The 21,874-nt window shown below is 44.7% G+C and overlaps 2 protein-coding genes across 3 annotated transcripts; one reads left to right on the forward strand and one right to left on the reverse strand.

Moving 5' to 3' along the window:
- Positions 1 to 243: 243 nt before the first annotated feature.
- Positions 244 to 10,831, forward strand: Cyp2e1 (cytochrome P450 family 2 subfamily E member 1). Of its 2 annotated transcripts, XM_006977178.4 has the most exons (9): positions 244 to 629; positions 1,414 to 1,573; positions 4,290 to 4,439; positions 4,766 to 4,926; positions 5,262 to 5,438; positions 6,270 to 6,411; positions 8,888 to 9,075; positions 9,560 to 9,701; positions 10,500 to 10,831. In XM_006977178.4, the coding sequence occupies exons 1-9, from the start codon at positions 303 to 305 to the stop codon at positions 10,682 to 10,684; spliced, it is 1,632 nt and encodes a 543-aa protein (XP_006977240.2). In that variant the 5' UTR covers positions 244 to 302; the 3' UTR covers positions 10,685 to 10,831. The 2 variants fall into 2 exon arrangements, with proteins under 2 accessions (XP_006977240.2, XP_042141624.2); XM_042285690.2 differs by lacking the exon at positions 4,290 to 4,439 and having other exon boundaries at positions 335 to 629.
- A 1,488-nt stretch (positions 10,832 to 12,319) lies between these two features.
- Positions 12,320 to 20,100, reverse strand: Syce1 (synaptonemal complex central element protein 1). The gene is made up of 13 exons (XM_006977179.4): positions 19,948 to 20,100; positions 17,585 to 17,647; positions 16,346 to 16,405; positions 15,934 to 16,008; positions 15,348 to 15,395; positions 15,099 to 15,153; positions 14,845 to 14,934; positions 14,557 to 14,620; positions 13,581 to 13,647; positions 13,382 to 13,505; positions 13,209 to 13,319; positions 13,006 to 13,093; positions 12,320 to 12,818 (listed from the first exon to the last, which is right to left on the reverse strand). The coding sequence occupies exons 1-13, from the start codon at positions 20,024 to 20,026 to the stop codon at positions 12,777 to 12,779; spliced, it is 966 nt and encodes a 321-aa protein (XP_006977241.3). The 5' UTR covers positions 20,027 to 20,100; the 3' UTR covers positions 12,320 to 12,776.
- Between the last annotated feature and the right edge of the window lie 1,774 nt (positions 20,101 to 21,874).

Genomic DNA, 21,874 nt, shown 5'->3' on the forward strand with positions numbered 1-21,874 from the left:
CATTGACCTGGAATGGGCAGTACATGTTGGTACTGCCTTACAAAAGCCTTTCCCCAACAAACAAACACGTGCAGACATGATCTGAATGCATGCTCACTATGCTGATCCATGTTGGAAGGGAGGACAGCCTCCCACCCCCAGGACTGGCCTATGGGTTGGTGAGGTGTTCCTGTCTGCACTTACCAGCGCTATGGAGGTGCCAGCAACTGGAGTATTGACAGAGTCTGGCCTCATTCCATGTCTGATGAGGCAACTTCTAAGAGGCAACAGCTACAAGGTTCAGCCTTTGAAATGATGGCCAAATGCAGCTAATAATAAACCAGTTCCTTAGGCCAAGGAAGAAGGGTATGTTATTGGCTGATGAGTCACCCTCCTTCTCAATGACACATTATAAAATCTTTGTTTTTCTTCAGAAAATTCCCACAAGTTTACAGTCGGAGCCCAAAAACACCATGGCTGCTCTTGGTATCACCATTGCCTTGCTGGTGTGGGTGGTCACCCTCCTGGTCATATCCATCTGGAAGCAGATCTACAGCAGTTGGAACCTACCCCCAGGACCCTTCCCATTTCCCATCTTGGGAAATGTTTTTCAGCTGGATTTGAAGGATATCCCCAAGTCCTTCACGAAGGTAAGAAAAATATTGCTACATCAAGAAAACAAGTTAGAGATTAGATATGATGCATATATATTAACCTCATTGTCGGTTACTAGCTGATGACAGATTACCATGAAATTTACATTGCATTTATTTTACAGTCCAGTCCAGCTTGGGCATGGAACACTCACAGTGAACAGTGCCATGCAGGCCCAGAGACCTCGTGCAATTGGAGTTATTAAGAGATACTGGTGTGGCTGGTATCATTATGTGCCAACTGTGATACAAAAACAGATCAGCCTGTGTCAAAAAAACAGTAAAAGGAGAAATGGAAATATTGAGTCATTTGTGATTCACCAGAATAACAGTATCTGCCTTTGCTAATTCTGTGAACATTGCATGGACTAACCAGCACCAAAATGCTACCAGGCATGGAATTGATGCTTGGTGTCTGTGTTATAGGTTGTCTTTGCCCATGGCAGGGTAGCTACAGGCTTCGGGAACATTGACTCCAAGTTAGCTGGCAGTATCCTAGCATGTAGAGCCTTAACTTTGGAAACAAACAAGAGGGTGGTTAGTGTTGGCATTGATTAAACAGCCACAGAGAAGCAAACTGTGTCCAGATGGAAGGAAGGGCCCTGCAAATCCAGCAACTTTAAGTGGAAAGTGTCTGCCCTCATCAGACAAAAATGGCCTTTCCCCCCGAGTCCCTCTAACTCTCTGTGAATAGCAGGAACAATAACAGGAGATGAGGGCAGTCTAGAGCAGGCTGACTCCTGTCTACCTCCCGGCCCACTCTGTGTATTGGTCCCTGTAGCTGGCAAAGCGCTTCGGGCCAGTATTCACACTGCACCTGGGCTCAAGGCGCATCGTGGTCCTGCATGGCTACAAGGCTGTCAAGGAGGTGCTACTGAACCACAAGAATGAGTTCTCTGGCCGAGGAGACATTCCTGTGTTCCAGGAATATAAGAACAAGGGTGAGTTGGCTTCTTGGGCCTTTGGAGGGGGCAAACTAACAGGGAGAGTGATGTCCATACCATTTGCTCCCCCAAATATTAACAAACTATAGCGACAGTAATAATATGGAGACAGAAAGGCAAGGATTTGGGTGACGGCTTGTATCTGCATGAAAGCAGCTTTGATTAAGTACTAAGCAGGCACTAGGAACCCCATGAGAGGACCTTCAGGCCCCCACCCTCACCATAGCACTGATCAACTCAGAGAAAGGCAGAGGCTGTTTCCAAACCCAGGAAATCTCCCCCAGAGAATATATCCATCTTCGGTGTCTTGTGTTTTTCTATGCTTCTTGGAACTCTTTGCACACATCCTCGACTGTCAGCTGAGGTGTAGATGGTTCCACACACCCAAGTCCTTTCACTTATTCTGAGGTACCTAAACCTGCCTGCACTCTGTTTGAGAGCGAGAGCGAGAGCTGTGCTGCCCTGGATCTCGCTCACCTCTTCCCTCCTGCAGCAGGGAAGTCCAGAACGCAGGCTAACTAACTATTTTCATAGTTCCACCTTCTATTGAGTGTGGACACCTGGAACTAGGGGTGCTCCAGCTCATTGGTGCCAGCTGCTTGCCCACCCTCCACCTTGTCTGTACCTTCTTGCTCCCTCTTTGTTACCAGGTATCCCAAAGCAGATGAGAGAGAGAAAAGTACCCCATGATTCTGCTTGAGTCAGCTCTGGTGATGAATTTCTACAAAGCTTTCTCCTTTTGTGTGAGATTTGACATTGAAGCATGCTCAGATTTATGTCTTATCCTCAGTGTCTAACTTAGTTTCCCAGTCTTCCAAAACTATTTCACCTCGAGCAGTAGCATTTGATGTTCCCTAGTCAGTACTGGGAGTTTCTGTGCAAATGGAAGTAACTATCTCAGTCCTTGTCCTTGACAGAGAAGTTACTAAAGAGGTACCAAGCAAAGTGACAAGGACCTGCTGAGAAGAGCACAGCCCTTTATGTGAGACTCTTACCTGTCCTCTTGCCCAATTCAGGCAATGGACCAATGCAATTAGGGTCTGCATATCCACAGGCTAGAGTCAAGAGACAAATGCCTCTGTCTGGGGACTCCAAAATCCTATTTTATGCATCCAACACAGACCAGAAGGGCATGTAAAATCAGCTGGGCCTTAGGTAAGGAATGACTGAGTCTCCAGTGTTCATTATGTGAATATTTCTTACAATAATATCAAGATTAAGCACAGGTGTATGGCGATGTACCAAAATAACTGCATGCATCATTTGAGTAAATGTTGAGAAAACATGGTCCCATCTAGATAATCAACCTAGTGAAAGCCCCCCTTACTGAAGTGGTAGGCTGTCAACTCTGTCACTTTCTCAGCCATGAGGACACTCTTCTAACCTTCAGGATAAAACCAAAATCATAAGTCTAACCCACAGCTCTTAGCTCATATCATATATTTCCCTTTCCCCTCTCAGACTGGCCATTTCTTTGGGTTTTTGGTTTTGTTGTTGTTGTTGTTGTTGTTGTTGTTGTTGTTGTTGTTTCCCGAGACAGGGTTTCTCTGTTGTAGTTGTGGTGCCTGTCCTGGATCTCACTCTGTAGACCAGGCTGGCCTCGAACTCACAGAGATCCGCCTGGCTCTGCCTCCTGAGTGCTGGGATTAAAAGTGTGTGCCACCACCACCAAGCTGGCCACCTCTTGTTCTCTAGACCATAGTAAGCATATATCCCCGAGAATTTGTGCATGTTCTGCAGGGTGTTCCACTAGGCATCTTACATGTGATCAGGCAGTTAATATGAGAGAGATTATGAAATGCAAGCAAGCATATGTGGATAGAACTCATTAGTGTGTCCCAGAATACTCAGAGCCTAGAAGGTGTGTTAGCCATGTTAGACATCAAAACATTATTTGTGAAGAAATGGTGGTGGGGAAAGTGAAAAAGAAGGGGGTAAAGAAAGAGGAAGGACTCCTGGAATGTAGAGAAGCCAGAAGGGCTTTGCTAGACAAGAGCTGGATGGGACTGGGTGGGGCTGGCCCGGAATACTTAGAACTGGCTCCAAGGGGATCCAAGAGCTCCAAGAGACTATTAATAAGCCATCAGTCAGGATGACATAGATTCATGTTTGAGGGATGAAAAATGCTCACAGAATTAGCTGACCTAGAGATGGAAGAAAACATAGTTTCAGACTTATTGATTCCCAATGTCTTTATGGGGTCATTGGATCGTGTTCTCAGAGGAGAAACAATACATTTTGTTTGAAGGGAAAGTACTTCATAACATTTCATTGAGAAGGGACAGTACTCAGTCTTTCTATCTTAATTTCTCCAAAATGGGAAGTCCTGTGACCTTTAGCTTTTAGGAAAGGATATTGCTCTGAAACCAGAAAGCTGTGAGTTGAAGTGCTTGTGATATGAAGGTTAAAATCCATGAGCTCAGTCAGAAATGCTGCTAAGAATTCTGTCAATATGCAGAAAAGAGGAGGATCCTCTTTTGGAGTGGCTGCCTACAATGTATTTATCATGGTAAAGGTTCAGAGCAAAGTGTGAAACCAAGGAGAATAAACTGGTGCTCAGAAGAGACAGCTATGAAACACAGCTTTCCGTCCCCTTCTCTTGTGCCTCTCTGCACCTGCACTTCCTACCCAGGCCCCAAGACCATTTCCCCCTTCTCCCCTGTCTCCAAGAACTGAGGATTTGGAGTAACCCCTATTGGTCCCTTTTTCTTAGGGATTATTTTCAATAATGGACCCACTTGGAAGGACGTCCGGCGGTTTTCCCTAAGCATCCTCCGTGACTGGGGAATGGGGAAACAGGGTAACGAGGCCCGCATCCAAAGGGAGGCACACTTCCTGGTGGAAGAGCTCAAGAAGACCAAGGGTTTGTATCTCAGCAGTCAGAAGGGATCGTGGCTAGGCTCCCAAGGACGCTAAACAACCTGGGAGGCAGTTGGCAGCCAAAGGAACCCTGGGGAAGGAAGAGGTGAAGTTGGTCCCCAGGTACTGCCTTCCCAACTTGAGTCCCAACTCTTCTTCTCAGGAGATCGAGTGTGGCTGCCACGGGTGACTGTTGTATGCTAGATAGCATTAAAAAGTAAAGGCACTTAGCGGCTCAGACATTCACTAGGTCCTCAGTGGGAACTCCCGGGAGCCTGAGTTGGTTAGGGAAGGCCACAGTGAGGTGCTCACTCTCTACCTGTTTTCCAGGCCAGCCTTTCGACCCCACCTTTCTGATTGGCTGTGCACCCTGCAATGTCATTGCGGATATCCTCTTCCACAAACGCTTTGATTACAATGACAAGAAGGGTCGGAGGCTCATGAGTTTGTTCAATGAAAACTTCTACCTGCTGAGTACTCCCTGGATCCAGGTGACAAAGCTCCTCCTCTTCAATAAACCTTCAGTTGCAGTGTTTACAACAGAAGGAGAAGAAAAATTCAGGTTGTGTGGGAGACAGGCCTAGAAAAGCAAAGAACAGGAGCATGCAGGAGGGCGTTTGACTAGGGTGGCTCAGTATCCTCACCTCAGTACCTGTGCCTACTTGCATGTACACATTCCTACCCACACTAACCCCAAAAGGCAATTGGACTCAATATTCTAAATAGTATGATATTTAGATAAAATATCTAAATAGTATGATAAAGACAATTGTAAATTCATTGTTTGGAGGTTCCTGTCAGTTACATAGTTTTTTATTCTCCTTAGCTTTACAATAACTTTGCGGATTATCTACGATACCTACCTGGAAGCCATAGAAAAATAATGAAAAATGCGTCTGAAATAAAACAGTACGCCCTTGAAAACGCCAAGGAACACCTTCAGTCACTGGACTCCAACTGCCCCCGTGATGTGACTGACTGTTTGCTTATAGAGATGGAGAAGGTACTGGACAAGATGGGCTTGCTGGGGGGGGCAGCTTGTGAACAAGATGGGCTTGCTGGGGGGGGGTGTGCAGTGTGCATGCAGTTCTTACATTATGACCCACTCACTGGTGTTCAGACTGAGCATCATGGGTGAATTTTGATGTTCATGGTTTTTCATAAACACACTTGGCTTCAGCATGACCCCCATGCTCTTCTCTGGTCACACTTGGAGGGCAGAGTCCCTCTGCTCAGCTCCCTCCAGGCCAAGATGAACTGCAACCCTCTGGATAATCTAGTCTTGTCTGAGAAAACTCGGGCACCCCTTTCAGTATTTATTATCCAGTTTTGCTTGGCTTTCAGAATCCTAGGCCTCCTCACTTTCATATTCCTGCAGCCTCTAGGACCACTTAGATTGCTACCCCTTACTTTCTTTTTACAGTGGCTTGAAAACATGTCAAATCCTACAGTGATTTCCTCTAGATAATTACCATTTGAGAATTCTTACCATTACTCAGCCTCTCCCTGGCCCCAGTCCAAAGGCTCAGCCTTGAGCCTGAAAAGAGGCTGAGACTAGCCTCTGCAGCTTAGATGGCCATTATCATTATTAGACAACTCTGGAGCTAATGAGCAAGACAAGACCCTGTGGACTGGGTAATAAAGTCTTTCCTGTGCTTGGCCTGTTTCCTGGAAGCCTCAGTTTCCCCATCATGAGGTAGAGAAGGCTGTTTCCTGGTACACAAGGAGAGTCTGACACAACCTGGTCCCTCCCTGCTGAAGAGCAATAGGCATCGCCTTCTTACACCTGAAGAGATGTATCTCACCAGGTCTCTATCTGTCTCCAACTTCACAGGAAAAACACAGCAAAGAACCCATGTACACAATGGAAAATATTTCTGTGACTTTGGCCGACCTGTTCTTTGCAGGGACAGAGACCACCAGCACAACCCTGAGATATGGGCTGCTGATTCTCATGAAATACCCAGAGATTGAAGGTACATTAATGAGAAGCCCAACTCCCACGTGGCACAGCTGAGCCTGTTGGAATCACCCTGTGCAAGTCAGGCTTCAACTGCTGTTCTGTGGCTGCTTACTGGCCTTCTCAGTGCTCCAGTATCAATGAATGAACTCCTTAAGGGTACAAGCCCTTATGTGCCAGGGCCTAGTATCCTAAAGACTGGCTATTCCCCCACACACTCCACTGGGATGCCTATGGACCAGAGATGAAATGGAGGGGAATGAGTCTGTGCTCTGCTCTGTAAACAACTTATTTGTAGTGGAGAAAATAATGTTCCAGTTTCCCCTGAGAAAGAAATTCTGGAGTTATAGGCTGAGACAGGGATAGGGGCCAGGCTGGAGTCATCCCAGAGCAATTTTACCCCAGGGGACTCTAAAGTGGAGATTGAGAGAGAAGCAATCAAGGCTGCCCCAAATCCACTTCGCTTCAAGGTGGGAGAAATTCTGTACCTGAAGCAGGCATAGGGGCCTTAACCCAGATGCAGAGGGTCATACATGCATTTACCAGATAGAAGCAGTATGATTACCCCTACCTGTAAGTCAATGGGGATCACTTTTAGTAGAGGAATTGAGGGTGGCTACAACCTAAGGTACTCGAAGGCCTGAAACCCTGCCATTCTCTGAGCTAGGCCTAGATCTGAGCAGCTACTACACACAAGCAATGCTTTCCAAGAAGATGGTTGTGTAGCTGTTGGTCCAGGGTCAAGATTTGAGCTCTGACTTCCCTGTCAGCAATGCCTTTGACTTTTCAAATCACACAGAAAAATGTAAACTGGAGGAGATGAAAGTCCAGGGAGGGAAATATGCAAATTACAATACCTAGAACTTTGACTACTGTACTAGGGAAGCATAAACTAAAAATGTTTCAAATTATTAATTTAATGAATTTCTAATATAGACAAAGAGAAAGTAAATATGACAGGCACCTATACATCTGTTACCAAACTGAACATCTCTTTCCATTTTGTTTTGTTTGCCTTGACTGTTTTTAAAAATGAAACATTATATGACCAACCAGAGCCCGAGTAACTCACACCTCCCTGCCTCACTCCCCAGATATGGCGATATTTCAGGGCCACTGTGTGGCATCCCCATTTCACTTGGACATTTAATATTAACTAAATATCAACACATAACTCATTATTTTTATACCTGCTTTAATATTATACCATACCATACACAACTTAATGCCTCTTGCTTTTTCACTCCACATATTTTTATTGTTTGATTTTGCGTCATAGGTGCCTCAGTAGAGAGAGAAGTTCACCAAGATGCTAAGGTTTCATTGTCCCAAGGAGCAGAGGGGCCCAGCTTTCTTGGAAAAGATTGACACCCAGATAGCTCACTCCAGTTACTTATTCAAACAATTACAAGTTTAATTGGGGCTGGGAAAGGTTCCAATTACCCAAGTTATCTTGCTTTTGTGGCCCAAGAGAGCAGACAACTCACACAAATCTTAGTCCCTTTTGATTATAGCAAGCCATAAAAGCAGTCCAGGAATGCCAGGAGTGTCTTGGGACCAAGGTCGGTACAGCTGCATGTTCTCATGTAGCACCAAGTGGAGATTCTCCAGAGAAACAGTTCTTCAAGGTTTAAACAGTCTCAAAACAATTTCTCAGTCTCTACTGATTAGCCCAAACACAGCAAAGGCTTTACATTTCTCTCAAAGCTAGACACAAAAGATTTATTACACATTTCACTTAAAGACAGACATAAAGGCTTTACTTACATATCACTACATATTATAGAGTCCCATAATGAATTCCAAACACATAAAGACTAAGGAACTTGGCAAATACTGTTATTGCCTCTGTCATAATCACAGGGACTTTCAGATTTCAAGAACTATATTCTAGTCTGTCACCCTCTTCCTATTTCTAACAATAGTAAATCAGTCTAGGGTGATAATGCAAAGATTTCCCTTTAAGAGGAAATGTACAAGACCCTTTTGTTATTTCTACTCCTGATATGAAGAGAGTTGGAAAAACTATCACCAGCTATGACAATGGATGCCCAAACTCCCTGTCAGCTGTGAATAATCTCACAGATCTTAGCTTTCACTGACATTTGTGAAGAAATGATTTAACATGCAAAGTTCCTGGAGATTATAAATTCAGTTTAAGGTGCTCCATAAGCATACAATGGATGGCTTGGCAGATGGATGAAAGGATAATTAGATAGCTGTGTCGGTAGATGGAAGGATCAAGATAGTTGGATAGATGGATAAGTAGGTGAGTGAGAGTATAGAGGTGTGGGTAAGTGAATATAAGTGGATGGAAAAGTGGGTGGGTTACATGGGCAGATAGGTGAGCAGGTAGATGGAAGTAATTAGATAGATAGATAGATAGATAGATAGATAGATAGATAGATAGATAGATAGATAGAAGATAGATAGTAGGTAAACATCAATTCTGAAATTAACCCTTTAAATTGATCTCATTCATATGGTGGCAGAGAAACTTCATGAAGAAATTGACAGAGTTATTGGGCCAAGCCGTGTCCCTGCTGTCAAAGACAGACTGGAGATGCCCTACATGGATGCTGTGGTGCATGAGATTCAGAGATTCATCAATCTTGTCCCCTCCAACCTGCCCCATGAAGCAACCCAAGATACCATGTTCCGAGGATACGTAATCCCCAAGGTGAGGCATGAGCTGGAGAGCCCTCCATGGGCATGGTCCTGTTAGTTTATCAACTAGGTTCCCCGTCAGAATTGGAACTCAGGGCACTTTTACCAGCATATGTGGCTGGATGTGGGAATCAAGCCAGCATTCTTACCCTGTAGAACACTTCACCCACAGTCACCCCAATAACCCTGTGACCAAAGAGATGAAGGAAGTCATGGAAAACATCTCCTAAACTGATCCATAGGACTTGTAGAACACTGAGATCTCAAGGCAGCAGCAACCCAGCCTGGGACCCACCTTACAAAAGATATAGGGCCTTCCTCTCCATTTAGACCTGACCCCTAGGTCTTTTCTATGTAGTCCTTAAATAAACAACACTGTAAATAAAAATATGCTGTCCCACATAATATAAAATTCCAATAGCCCTCTTCACTAGGGTCTTCCAGATGAAAAACTATGTTTTGTTAACATGACTGATAGAAACTTCTATTTCTTCCAGGGTACAATTGTGATTCCAACTCTAGACTCCCTTTTATATGACAGTCAAGAGTTTCCAGATCCAGAGAAGTTTAAACCTGAGCATTTTCTTAATGAAAATGGAAAGTTCAAGTACAGTGACTATTTCAAAGCATTTTCTGCAGGTAAGCAGAGTTTAGGGGTCACACCATCCCTGGAAAATTGTCTTCTCCAATCCTATGCCTACTTCCCATGTGCTCTTCCTCCATTCTAGGTGAGGACTGCCACCCCAATTCCATCATGCCCTTGTAACACATAACCCAAGTATGTTCTTCCCTGTTCAGAGAAGCCAGATGGCATATTTCACCAGAAGTCTTGGAAATGAGATGTTCTGGGTTGATTATTTTATCACAGAGTAGACATTGTTTTCTAGTTAATTGTTAAGCTGTTAAGATGTTTCTACTTTAACCAGATACAGTAAAAAGCTCTCAAAACTATATTACCTAATTCTTCATAAGTTTCCACAAAAATTTCTAAACTTGATTTTTTAGCTACCTGGACTATTCTTAGCAAGCATCTGGACTTTCCCAAATAGTCCCATCTCAGGGCCTCACCTAGAGTTTCAGTAAAGGAAGATCCCACAGCCAGTTTGATAACTAACCACCTATGCTTGTATAGGCTTCACCTGTCCCACCTTCCTGAAGTTATGGAAGGGAAGCTTTGGGTCCATTTCCTAAACCACTTCCTGCTTAGGCAGCAGAGTTCTGAATGAGTGGTGTCAGAAGCTGGTCATTGAGTCAACATCACTGACACTCTTGTTCTCTGACATATGACCACTGGTGTTCAGGCACCAACAGGCAGGGACAGTGAATCCTTTCAGGTGGTTTGCCTGAAGCCTCCTCCCACACTCCCAAACCTCACTGTTACAAGTGTTAGCTCTGCAAGGATCCCTCAGTACCTCATCAGCACTGTTTTGCTTCTAGGAAAACGTGTGTGTGTTGGAGAAGGCCTGGCCCGCATGGAATTGTTTCTGCTCTTGTCTGCGATTCTGCAGCATTTTAATCTGAAGTCTCTGGTTGACCCAAAGGAGATTGACCTCAAGCCTGTCACAGTTGGCTTTGGCAGTATCCCACCTGAATATAAACTTTGTGTCATTCCCCGCTCATGAGATCAGGAAACTGCCTGTCCCGAGTGGAAAGTCAACACAGATGCCCATTATTATCCCTTAATATGTAACTTTGTTTTTTTTTTAAATTCCAAGCATATAGAGTTTCTATAAAATAGAACAGAAAATAAATAAAATTTTGATAAATTATGTATTAGTTGTGGTTTTAATGAGGAGAACTTATTCACTTGGCTATGTAAAAGTTCCCCAGTGGGTGAAAACCATTCCACAGCCAATAGTATAATATCTTGCAATCTCCCTGACTTCTCTTGAGGATTTGTCTGGACATGTGGGATGACCCTGGTTATCCACCCATCTCAAGACCCTGAATTAATCGATATATTCAAAGTTTTCTTACTGTACATATTCATAGGTTCTTGGGATTATAATGTAGATGCTTTAGGCTGATCCCACTTTCCAGCTCATCTACTTTGGGGCACTACTGAAATCCAAAGTTAACAGGCACAATAGTGGCCCCACTGAAGGTACTTGGATCATCATGACTCCACAATAGCAAGACTTCTTCTAGATAAAAAGGAAAGAAGACTGTATTTTAAGATTTGCTTTGGGGCAGAGAGGTTTCGACTTAAAAGATTGCCATTAGTGAAATTCTGAAGTGACAGAGAAAAGATAGGGTGTGTGTAGCTTTAAGGGCCATTAACTAATTGTAGCATCATGTGGCCACTGCCTGAGGTTGACACCTGGTCAGCAGAGTCACTAACTATATTCACTTAGTGATGAAGCTTGGGATAGCTCAAGTCTGGTTGTCTTTTCAAGGGAGTGGCATTAACTTTGCAAGTACAGTTGCAAACCAAGCAAGGTGGCACATATCTTTAATCCCAGTACTCAGGAAGCAGGGGCCAGGCAGATTTCTATGAGTTTGAGGTCAGCCCAGTCTACATAGCAAATTCCAAACCAGCCAGGAATACACAGTGAGACTCTGTCTCCAAACAAACAAACAAACAAACAAACAAAACAGGAGTACAGTTCTTTGAGAGAATTAGTCTTACCTTAAGGAATTTACTATTGCTCTGCAGTATACATATTTCCTCCAGGCTTGGCAAGCCCATACCCATCTTGAAGATACAGTGATTATGGAAACCGATAGCAAACCTTGTCCCTGAATCACAGCAATGAAATAAGCTACACAACAGATAGCAAGATCTATGAGAATAGAGCTGTTAGCATTCACTTCTGCATGGAAGAGAAAGATTGCAAGGCCCTCGGGAGACCCTTACACAATCCTCTTCTGGGATTCCATTTAATACTCCCTCATTCACAAATGTTACATTCTCTAAGAGGGAAAAAAACTGACTTGGGGCAGGACTTTTCATTAAGAGGTATAGCTGCCTCTGAATTATCCATGCTCTTGTAAATGACACCCCTAACTCATTTATTCACTAAGTTAGATTAGACAGAATCTTTCTTTGTTGTCTCCTTACCTATTTGGGGTGAATACACATCTCATTTGTATCTTACCAGGAAAACCCCAAAACAAATGGCAACCAAACAAGGACCCAATAGAACCAAGGATGAATGGGGAGGGTCTGACCACTTCTGTCCTACCCAAACAAATGAGTATTTTTAATTTGGGGTGTTCCTGCAACATGGTCTTGCTCATGAACAATACAGACTACATACAGATTCAAATTACATTTATTTTGCTTAAAGAATGAGGTGGATTCCAACATGAAGTAAGAGCTGGTGATTATCTTCCTTTTGTTTCTAAGTCAATGCTATCTTGGGCCTATATGAAGGAATTAAATTATGGATAGATTCAGATCCTGTGAGAAGGTCCATATCTGTATCCTTCTGCCCAGGATCAGAAGAGTGTGCTAGATATTCAAGGTGAGCATTTACTAAGGACATGTATTTTGGACCCTAAGCTCATTAAGAATCAAAATTGAGCCAAGATATCTCCAAGTTCAACGATTTGAGGGTCTTGGCCCCAACACCATTCTTCCACTAAGCACATACTCAGATGAAGCAAACTATACAAAATAGCCCCTTTATTTCAACAGTTCCATATGATGAGTGTGGGGTTTGTATGTCCTCCAGGTCAAGGAGGGTATCAGGTCCTGCTTGTTGGGTGCTCTTAGTCCTTCTCCTCATGGACTTCTAGGAACTTGGGACTGGCCTGTGGGAGGTAAAGATCCAGGAATTTTTCCCTGCTCACACCATCCCCCTTCCACCTTTCTGTGCCCATACTACCATGGATTTAAACCTTTGCCTTAGCTGTACCTCCTGCGCAGGAATGCCCTTTCCCACAGACTATACTCTGGGGAATGTCACTCTTCTGCTTTTCCTTCTGCCCCAGGACTTACCATCCTCCATGAGCTGTCTCCTTCATCTTGCATACTCTGACCCTGAGCAAGGATCTGTACCCCATGTTTTTCCAGTTCTTCTTTCAGCCTGTTAAGAGTGAACAGAGAGAAGGGATGCATGAAAAGACATATAGGCAGAACTGGGGAAACAGCTGTCATTCATCTTCCTGGGAGGAATGAGGACACAGGGGCTCCATGCCTACTTCTGCCGTTTCTGCTGCAGCTGTTGGCACCTCTCCTGCACCTGCTGGTGGTGCTGAGCTGCAGCATTTAGGAGCTCCTCAGCTTTCTTGTTCTCCTCCTTGAACAGCTGCCTGGAAGTGGGAAAGGATTCAGCACTGGATGTTTCCTCTTCCTGCCCCACCCTGCATCTTACATTGCTGCAGCTGCCTCATGGCTTCGGAGGAAGAGCCCCTCAGTGAGGTTGGAAGACCCCTCAGGCCCACATAGGGTACTGAGCCGATGTTTCACATCCTCCAGCTTTACCTCGATCAGTTTCTCTACAGAAAGAAAGAGTAATGAGCAGGGGAGGGCAGGCTGGTGCAGCTGAGGCCCCCCTTCTGCCCTGGCCTCACCTTCCTTCAGCAGCTGCTCCTTGCTGCTGTCCAGAGCACATATCTCCTCCTCCAGATGTTCAGGCTTCTGGGGGGTGGCACAAAAAGAAGACCTGTCCAGATCTCCTGGCTTCCTCATGCTTCAGAGAAGCCTGTATAGACCTAGTCATTTCCTTCCTGAGTAAGTTTCACTTCCTAGTACCCTGCATCTCAATGCATGCCAGCCATGGGCATAACCCTGGTAGCACTGATTTTGCCATTCCCTCTCCTTGGACTTTTTAACCCTGGAAACAGGTTCAAGGAAAAGTATTTGAAACCCTAAAATCTGCAAACCTACGACCCTGAGCCACTCCCTAGAGAGTTAGATACTAGCGTTTCTCCCCCTCCTCTCCTCCATGGCCTCCTCACTGACCTTCTCTTCTGACATTCAGCCCACGTCCCTACTGGGTGTCTGGGAACTCCAAGGTGAATGTTATCTGTTCCCTGATATCTCTACTGGGTGTCTGAGAACTCCCAGGTGAATGTTATCTGCTCCCTGATATCTCTCCTTTGTCTGAGAACTCCCAGGGTGAATGTTACTTGTTCCCTGATGGTTCTCCTATGTCTGGGAACTCCCAGGTGAAAGTTATCTGTTCCCTGATATCTCTTCTGTGTCTGGGAACTCCCAGGGTGAATGTTAACTGTCTGTTCCCTGATGTCTCTCCCAAGTCTGGGAACTCCCAGGAGTGCATGTTAACTGTTCCCGGGATGTCTCTCCTGTGTCTGGGACAGTCTTATACACATTCATGGACAGTGTCAATGGATGACTCCATTGGTGTTACCATGGCACCCCCAGAACACTGAATGGACACAGCAACATGGACCCTGAAAGACCAACAGTGAGGACACCAAGCACCTCAAGAGTGGTGCTCACAGGGGCTGGATTTAGGGTGACAACAGGACCACCAAGGCTTGTACAGGAATAGTGTGATAGGTGGCATAGATTTGTATGACTCACATGAAATTCCGAGAGGTCCTTGTGCTGGCTCATCAAAGCCTCCAGCTGTTGTTCAAACTCCAACCTAGGAGCCAATCACAGAGCCATGAAGGCCATGAGCTACCACAGGGCTTGGCGGAAGCCTAAGTCTGTCTAGCACTCAGTGACTTTGTTATGTCCTCTATTCCACCGGGAATACACTCACCCCCTTGATCATCCAGGAGTAAGCTTAGTCAGCTCCTCTGGACCATCCAGGGCATGACTACCTATAGCACATCTCCAGCCCAAGCCTCATGCCTTGCAGCTTACCTCAGTTTTCTTAGTTTGCCCTTCTCATTGTCGATCTGGGAGTTCAGGAAAGAAATTCTCTCTTTACATTCCTGTAACATGCTGTGCTTCCTGGGAAGAAACCAACAGTCAGCCATGTTCTTTGAATGAGTCTCCTGGAGAAAGGGTTGGGGCTTCTATTCTGTTCCTCTCTATGCAGGTCTGTGTCTAACACAGCAGGTGATGTGGGAGGTAGCAGAACACTTAGGGAGACCACTGTAGGCATGGTATCTTACCTTTGTGTCTCGCTTTCCTTCTCCTGACACTGTAGGCGAAACATCCTCAGGGACTCTGTAAGAATAACAGCAGGGCCCTCTGAGTGCTTGTTAAGTTTGCCAGATGGAACAAAACAGTCAAGTCCTTGGACACTTGACTGAACTGTAACATTTTCTGGGTCTGGTAAAAGCCACAGAAAGGACATAGGTCATGAGGTTTTAAGGTTCTAGCTACTAGAGGGTGGCCTAGATAGGGGAATATGGAATTACCTTGCTTTTTGTTCAAGATATCCTTCAGACGTACTTTCTCTTCATGTACTAGGAAACATGATAAAGGTTCAGGCATTAGGGACCAAACACAGACATGTCAAGGGCAGTCATATGAGAGGTAAAGCACAGCTGTGACCCTAACCCAGATGTAGTTTCTCTGAGGTGAGTTCCCACCCCTATGGTGCCCATACTCCTGTAAACACAAGGGCCCTAATATTCACAAAAGAGGACCATGGGTGACATCCATTAGGACTGGGAAGAACTACATCAATCAAAAAGGGCTATGTGACCAGGTAAGACAAGATGACTGAGAAAGACCTCTTTCACAACAGCTGGTGCTGTGAGGCAAGAACTTATGTCATCTGTGCTAATACATGGAGCATCATCCCTGCAAATGACTCAGGGCAGAAGTGTCCTCAAAGGCATTTCTGGAACTCTCCTATTAGAAGATAGCAATACTAGAAGAATATGAGGTTGGAGAAAGAGAACAATCTTGACCCTGATGAGGATATCAAGTGCCTGTAATACTGCATTAGGAGAAATCTAGGATGTTCTGGGAACCTCCGGTGACTCTCCGTTAACTTACGTGAGTCCAGGTCCTTCTGCAGGCTATCCCAGACAGTCTGGGCCTCTCCAAGCTCCTCACTGGCTTTCTTTTTTGCTTTACCAAAGAATAGGACAAACATTTGGTAAGTACAGCCTCAAGCACAAATGATGACATTTCATATTTGTCTCCAAGAAAATCTAGAGGGCCCAGATTTTACAAAACAGGAAGCAAGGTTTTCTAAATCCTGGCCCTTCTTGCTGAGCTCAGGTGGCAGCAGGACACTGTTCGCAGGCAAATGACTATGGCAGTTACATACAGAAATGCCCTGCACTTATGAGCTTGTGAAATAACTACAGATATTTAACAAGGAGGCCTTTATTTCCACTATTTACTGGGCCAATCCCGGACAAACATGCAGCTTGTCCTAGACAGTAGCCAGATCTAAGCTCACCTTGCTGAACCTCATTAATGCGGTTAATCAGGACCTCGATCCGGGGTTCTAGGCTTCCCACTGCAGGGCAAAAAGGAAGCTCGTTGTTGACAGTGTGTGGCTTCCTGGGGTTCTGCAGCTTTCTCTTCACATCAATATACTGAGCATCTCACATGCACAGGTGCTACATTATGGTCTCAAATGTGCAGTGTGAGGGACAAGGAACAGACCAATAGAGATACTGAGTCAGGCTGTGGTAACTTCTGTCAAGAGAAATGAAGCGCAGGAGAATGTCTAAAGGCAAAGGTCAACAAGTGCTTGTCAGATGTGAGAAAGTGTCTTGTAAGAAAGAAAGGCCCTCAAGCTCTCTGGGTAAAGTGGAGAGTGTCAAGTGCAAAGGCCTGTCCTGAGGAGGAAATGGGACTGAACACGGTAAACAAGTAAAAGACAGAAGGATGTGAGGGGGAAAGAGGAGTATGGGTAAAACCCCTGGATTAAACAGTGTTGTGGAGTCAAGAGAGACTTGGGACAAGGTTTTGGGGAAACATCTGCCTCCTATTCACTCACGCTTCTGTAATTTTGAATCATTGTGGCTCCATTTTTAGTTCACAAATTAAAATTTAAGGGGCCAAAGAGATGGTGCAGTGGGTAAAGTCACTTGCCACCTAGCCTGACAACCTGAGTTTGATCCCTGGAACCCACATGGTAGAAGAAGAGAACCGACTCCCTTTAGAGAGAACTGACTCTCTTAATTTGACACATTCTTTAACATGGTATGTGTGTGTGAGCATGAACCATTACACACACACACAGGCACACACACACACTAAATGTTTCTTAAAATTAAAATTTAAGTTCAAAAGCATCTATATTTACTTTATGCATATGAGTGCTTTGCTTGCACATATGTATGCACACCACATGTGTGCCTGGTACCTGCAGAGACCAGAAGAGGGAATCAGATCCCCTAGAACTGGACTTACTAATAATTGGGATACATATATGAGTTCTGGGAAACAAACCCAATCTTCTGCAAAACAGCTAGTGTGCTTAACTGTTGATCCATCTCTACACACACATACATACACACACACACACACACACACACACACACACACACACACACCAATTTAAGTTCTAAAGAAAGTTCATGTGAATAAAATAATTTCTTATTTTGTGAATTGTGGTGCTTGGAGTTGCATCTACATCTGCTGACTTCAATCCTCAGGGTAAATCTCATAGGCAAAAGAGACACATGACCTTTCTGCAACTTTTTCACCATGTCCATTAAGTCTTCGATTTTCTGTGTGGACACATTCTGCCCTGTGGAGACAAAACCAAACATTCCAAACTCAGCAGTATAAATGACCAGGAGACGGATCCAGTACCTAGGCTGATACTGAGATTAGCTGAGGACAGATCTCTAACCAAAACAGTGTTACTGATCCTTGTCCCAAAATAGATAGTACAAAAAAAGTGAACTGGGCCCCTCCGTGGTTAACCTTTTCCTTCACAGAACAATAGCACCACACATATTCGCTTCACAAAACTCAAGATGAGGGCAGTACTATGTTTAGTTCACTTGTGCTGCTGATGTTGTCAAAGCTGGGTCAAGTTCACAAAGTCATGTATGAGACGGATATACTAAGTGTGATGGCATATACCTGTAATCTTAGAACTTAGAGGAAATAGCAAAGAAAATCAACAGTTTGAATCCAGTATAGCCTTTATCACACACAAAGTTAAGTCCACCTTGAGCTACATACAGATCATGTCTCTAAAAAAGCAAATAGCTAATGATGTGAATCAGTGGTAGAGTACTTGCTTTACATATTCAAGGCCCTGAGTTTAGTCACCACTGGGGGGAAGAGGGTGTTGCTAAAAAAAACTGGAAAGTAGTTGAAAAATCACTGTAATGGGTTAGATAGCATTATCAATTACGAAGTTCTCGAAAGTCTTAAGCAAAAATACACTGACTATAAGCAAAAATGTATTATAGTAAGGGATCTAGTTAAAACATTCAAATAGCTTTTCTTTTTTTTAGTTCTTTTTTTTTTTGGTTTTTTGAGACAGGGTTTCTTTCTTTCTTTTTCTTTCTTTCTTTTAAGATTTACTTATTTATTATGTATACGGTGCTCTGCCTTCATGTATGACTGCAGGCCAGAAGAGGGCTCCAGATTTCATCGTAAGATGGTTGTGAGGCACCATGTGGTTGCTGGGAATTGAACTCAGGACCTCTGGAAGAGCAGCCAGTGCTCTTAACTTCTGAGCCATCTCTCCAGCCCTCAAATAGCTTTTCTATATATAATTGATACTGATTATAAAGCTTCCACATAAAGTAACATTTTGTATTCATTTTTTTGTTTTGTTTTGTTTTTTCAAAACAGGGTTTCTCCATGTAACCACCCTGGGTGTCCTGGACTCGCTTTGTAGACCAGGCTGGCTTCAGACTCATAGATATCGGCCTGCCTCTGCCTCCTGAGTGCTAGGATTAAAGGCACGCACCACCACTGCCCAGCAATTTTTATAGCCAATATATGCACCTATTTTTAATTATCTGGTGAATTAAATGTAGGAAATCACTACTTGTGGCATTACCATCACAATAAAGGAATCAGACATTATGAGTCACCTAATTTAAAAACAATGCCACCTATTAAGAACTCTTGTAAAACTGATGCTAACATTTATTAACTAAAGCTCAAGTTCTAAAAAACAATTCAGGGCTAGATACCCACAGTAAATAGCACTCAAGGGTACATGTGGCACCATCCAGACTGGGAGACTATACAGAGAATTTTTTTTTAACATCCAGGGGAAAGGAGGGAGAAAGGAAGACTCCTACGGAATAAGAGTCTTAAGAGACACATCAATTTAATCTAACAAAAAATGGTCTGTAAGTAGATTTTGATCCAAATAAATGCATTGTAAAAAAAACAACAATAATAATAATAATAATAAAACAATTAGCAGATTTTTAAAATCAACTAGATACTTGCTGAGATAAAGGAATTGTTGGTGCTAATATATAGCTGTAGCAATAGTGTTATTTTTCTGGGGTATTTGTCTCTAAATATATACATGGGACATTTATGGATGACACTGCTGTCTGGGGTACTCTGTCATGAAACAGAGAACTAGGTGATGCGGGGAATGGACGAACAAGTCATATCGTCAAAGCTGGAGGGTAGAGACTCACAGCATAAGTCACCCTTTCTCTGCTTCTGTATAAACTCTGAGTTCATCACAATAAAAACATTGTTTTACCACCCGGATACACAGACACTACATCGTTTGTGCAGAAACGTGGCCACAACAGTAGTTCTGTTCAGCTGCGACGCTAGGCGCGCCGGGGACGGCGTCAAGTTCTGGGCACTGAAGGGCGACTGCAGCTCGGGTAGGGGGACCCTGGTTCGAGCCCGCTCTGAGGTGACAGGTGGCGTGGCCCCGCCACACACCCACCCTAGGCCTGGCAGCGCCGGGCTGGCTCGGAGGCGACCCACGCCTCGTCAGCGAGGAGCCCGGTCAGCGCGCCCACGTGCCCAGCTCTCCTCAGGCCTCGACCGGACGCCCTCTCACCCCACCAGCTCGCCAGGCCAACCCAGGGACCCTTCGGCCACTACCTCCGGCCCCCAGAGGCTTGTGGAGCCGGACTGCTGACCCCTCGGGCTCCACACCCAACGGCTTCTGTCGGGCGGCCATGCCGCGCCACTTCCTCAGCCGGGGCTCGAAGCTGTTAGACACTGCGCCTGCGCAATGCGCTGCGCCGTCAGCTGTGGCCCACCGAGCGGCCAGCTGCTGCGCATGCGCAGAAGTAAAGGTTTGTGTCGTGGTGGTGGTGGTGGTGGTGGTGGTGGTGGTGGTGGTGGTGGTTGGTTTTGGGGGTTTTTTTTAGCCCCCACTAAATACTAATCCCATTTGGAGTGAAGACTTCCAAGCCAGTGATTGGCCAGTTGCGGAGGCAAGTGCCCGAACAAGCATGAAGGCCTCTCCCTCTACAAGGGTTAAGATTATGGTTACTAGGGATAGAATAGAGGTTGTCAGAGTTAGGATTAGGGTTAGAATGTGGAAATTTTGTACTCTTGGACAGAACAGTGATATTAAGCAGACCCATGATGCCTATTGAAAGAACCCCCAAGGACCTGCGGTGGACATGATAAGCAGCCCAGTTCCCAGTTCCCAAGAGACCATTCACCACTACTCTAAAAAAGCCTGGTGTCAGCCGGGCGGTGGTGGCGCACGCCTTTAATCCCAGCACTCGGGAGGCAGAGCCAGGCGGATCTCTGTGAGTTCGAGGCCAGCCTGGGCTACCAAGTGAGTTCCAGGAAAGGCGCAAAGCTACACAGAGAAACCCTGTCTCGAAAAACCAAAAAAAAAAAAAAAAAAAAAAAAAAAGCCTGGTGTCTTCCTCTATGCTATGCCTATGCCATCTGCCAAGACATAACCCAAGTCTGAGCATTTCTGGCACATTCCACACCCACCTGGGGGAACTACTCTCACCTTGCCCATCTATGGTAGTCTCTGTGACTCAGGTACAGACCTTCTTAGACCAGAGTCACCCAACAGTCCATGTCTGGTAGTTTGCTGGCCCCCATCCCAGTCTGAGGTCTTAAATATCTGCCCTGGAACACAAGAAGTTCTCCAAGTTCTTAATGAGGGGAATCTGGTAAACTCCTCCCCTGAACAGATGCTAAGTAAGGCTCCCTAGATCCCACTCAGCAGCCTCTCTAGAAATGGGAAAGAATACCTGGTTCTCAGATTGTTCCTGATGACTTGTAGAGATGCTTTCATGTACACTGTGTCAATAAATAACCCAGCATGAGGTGGCCATAGGGAAATAAATAGTATACTATATTGAGAATTATGTACTCTGTGTTTCATTGAGGACCAAGACTAAAGTACTATTTTGTGTGTGTGTGTGTGTGTGTGTGTGTGTGTGTGTGTGTGTGTGTGTGTGTGTTTAATACATGATGCCTGTTGAGATAGCTCATGTATTTTATTCATGATCAGAAATGTGAGAGTGTGTGCACACACACCTTTTTAGAGGCAGACGCAGGCAGATCTCTGTGAGTTCGAGGGCAACCTTGTCTACAAAGCAAGGTCCAGGACAGGTAGGACTGTTACACAGAGAAACCCTGTCTTGAAAAAGAAGGAGGAGGAGGAGGGAAGGAAGGAAGAAAAAAGAAGGAAGGAAGGAAGAAAAAGAAAGGAAGGAAGGAAGAAATGTGAGAATGTAATAGTTACATATTTGTATATTTTTAAAGTGCAGCAAATGGACATACACTTCTTTCCTCCTTGTGATGGTTATCTTCATTTTCAACTTGATTGGATTAAGACTTACCACAAGCCGGACGGTGGTGGCAAACGCCTTTAATCCCAGCACTCGGGAGACAGAGACAGGTGGATCTCTGTGAGTTCGAGGCCAGCCTGGTCTCCAAAGCGAGTTCCAGGAAAGGCGCAAAGCTACACAGAGAAACTCTGTCTCAAAAAAAAAAAAAATTACCACAGAATCACATTCCTGTTTATAGCTCTAAGTGTGTTTCCAGAAAG

This window comes from Peromyscus maniculatus, chromosome 1 (genome assembly GCF_049852395.1).
Source record: "Peromyscus maniculatus bairdii isolate BWxNUB_F1_BW_parent chromosome 1, HU_Pman_BW_mat_3.1, whole genome shotgun sequence".
Taxonomy (NCBI): Eukaryota; Metazoa; Chordata; class Mammalia; order Rodentia; family Cricetidae; genus Peromyscus; species Peromyscus maniculatus.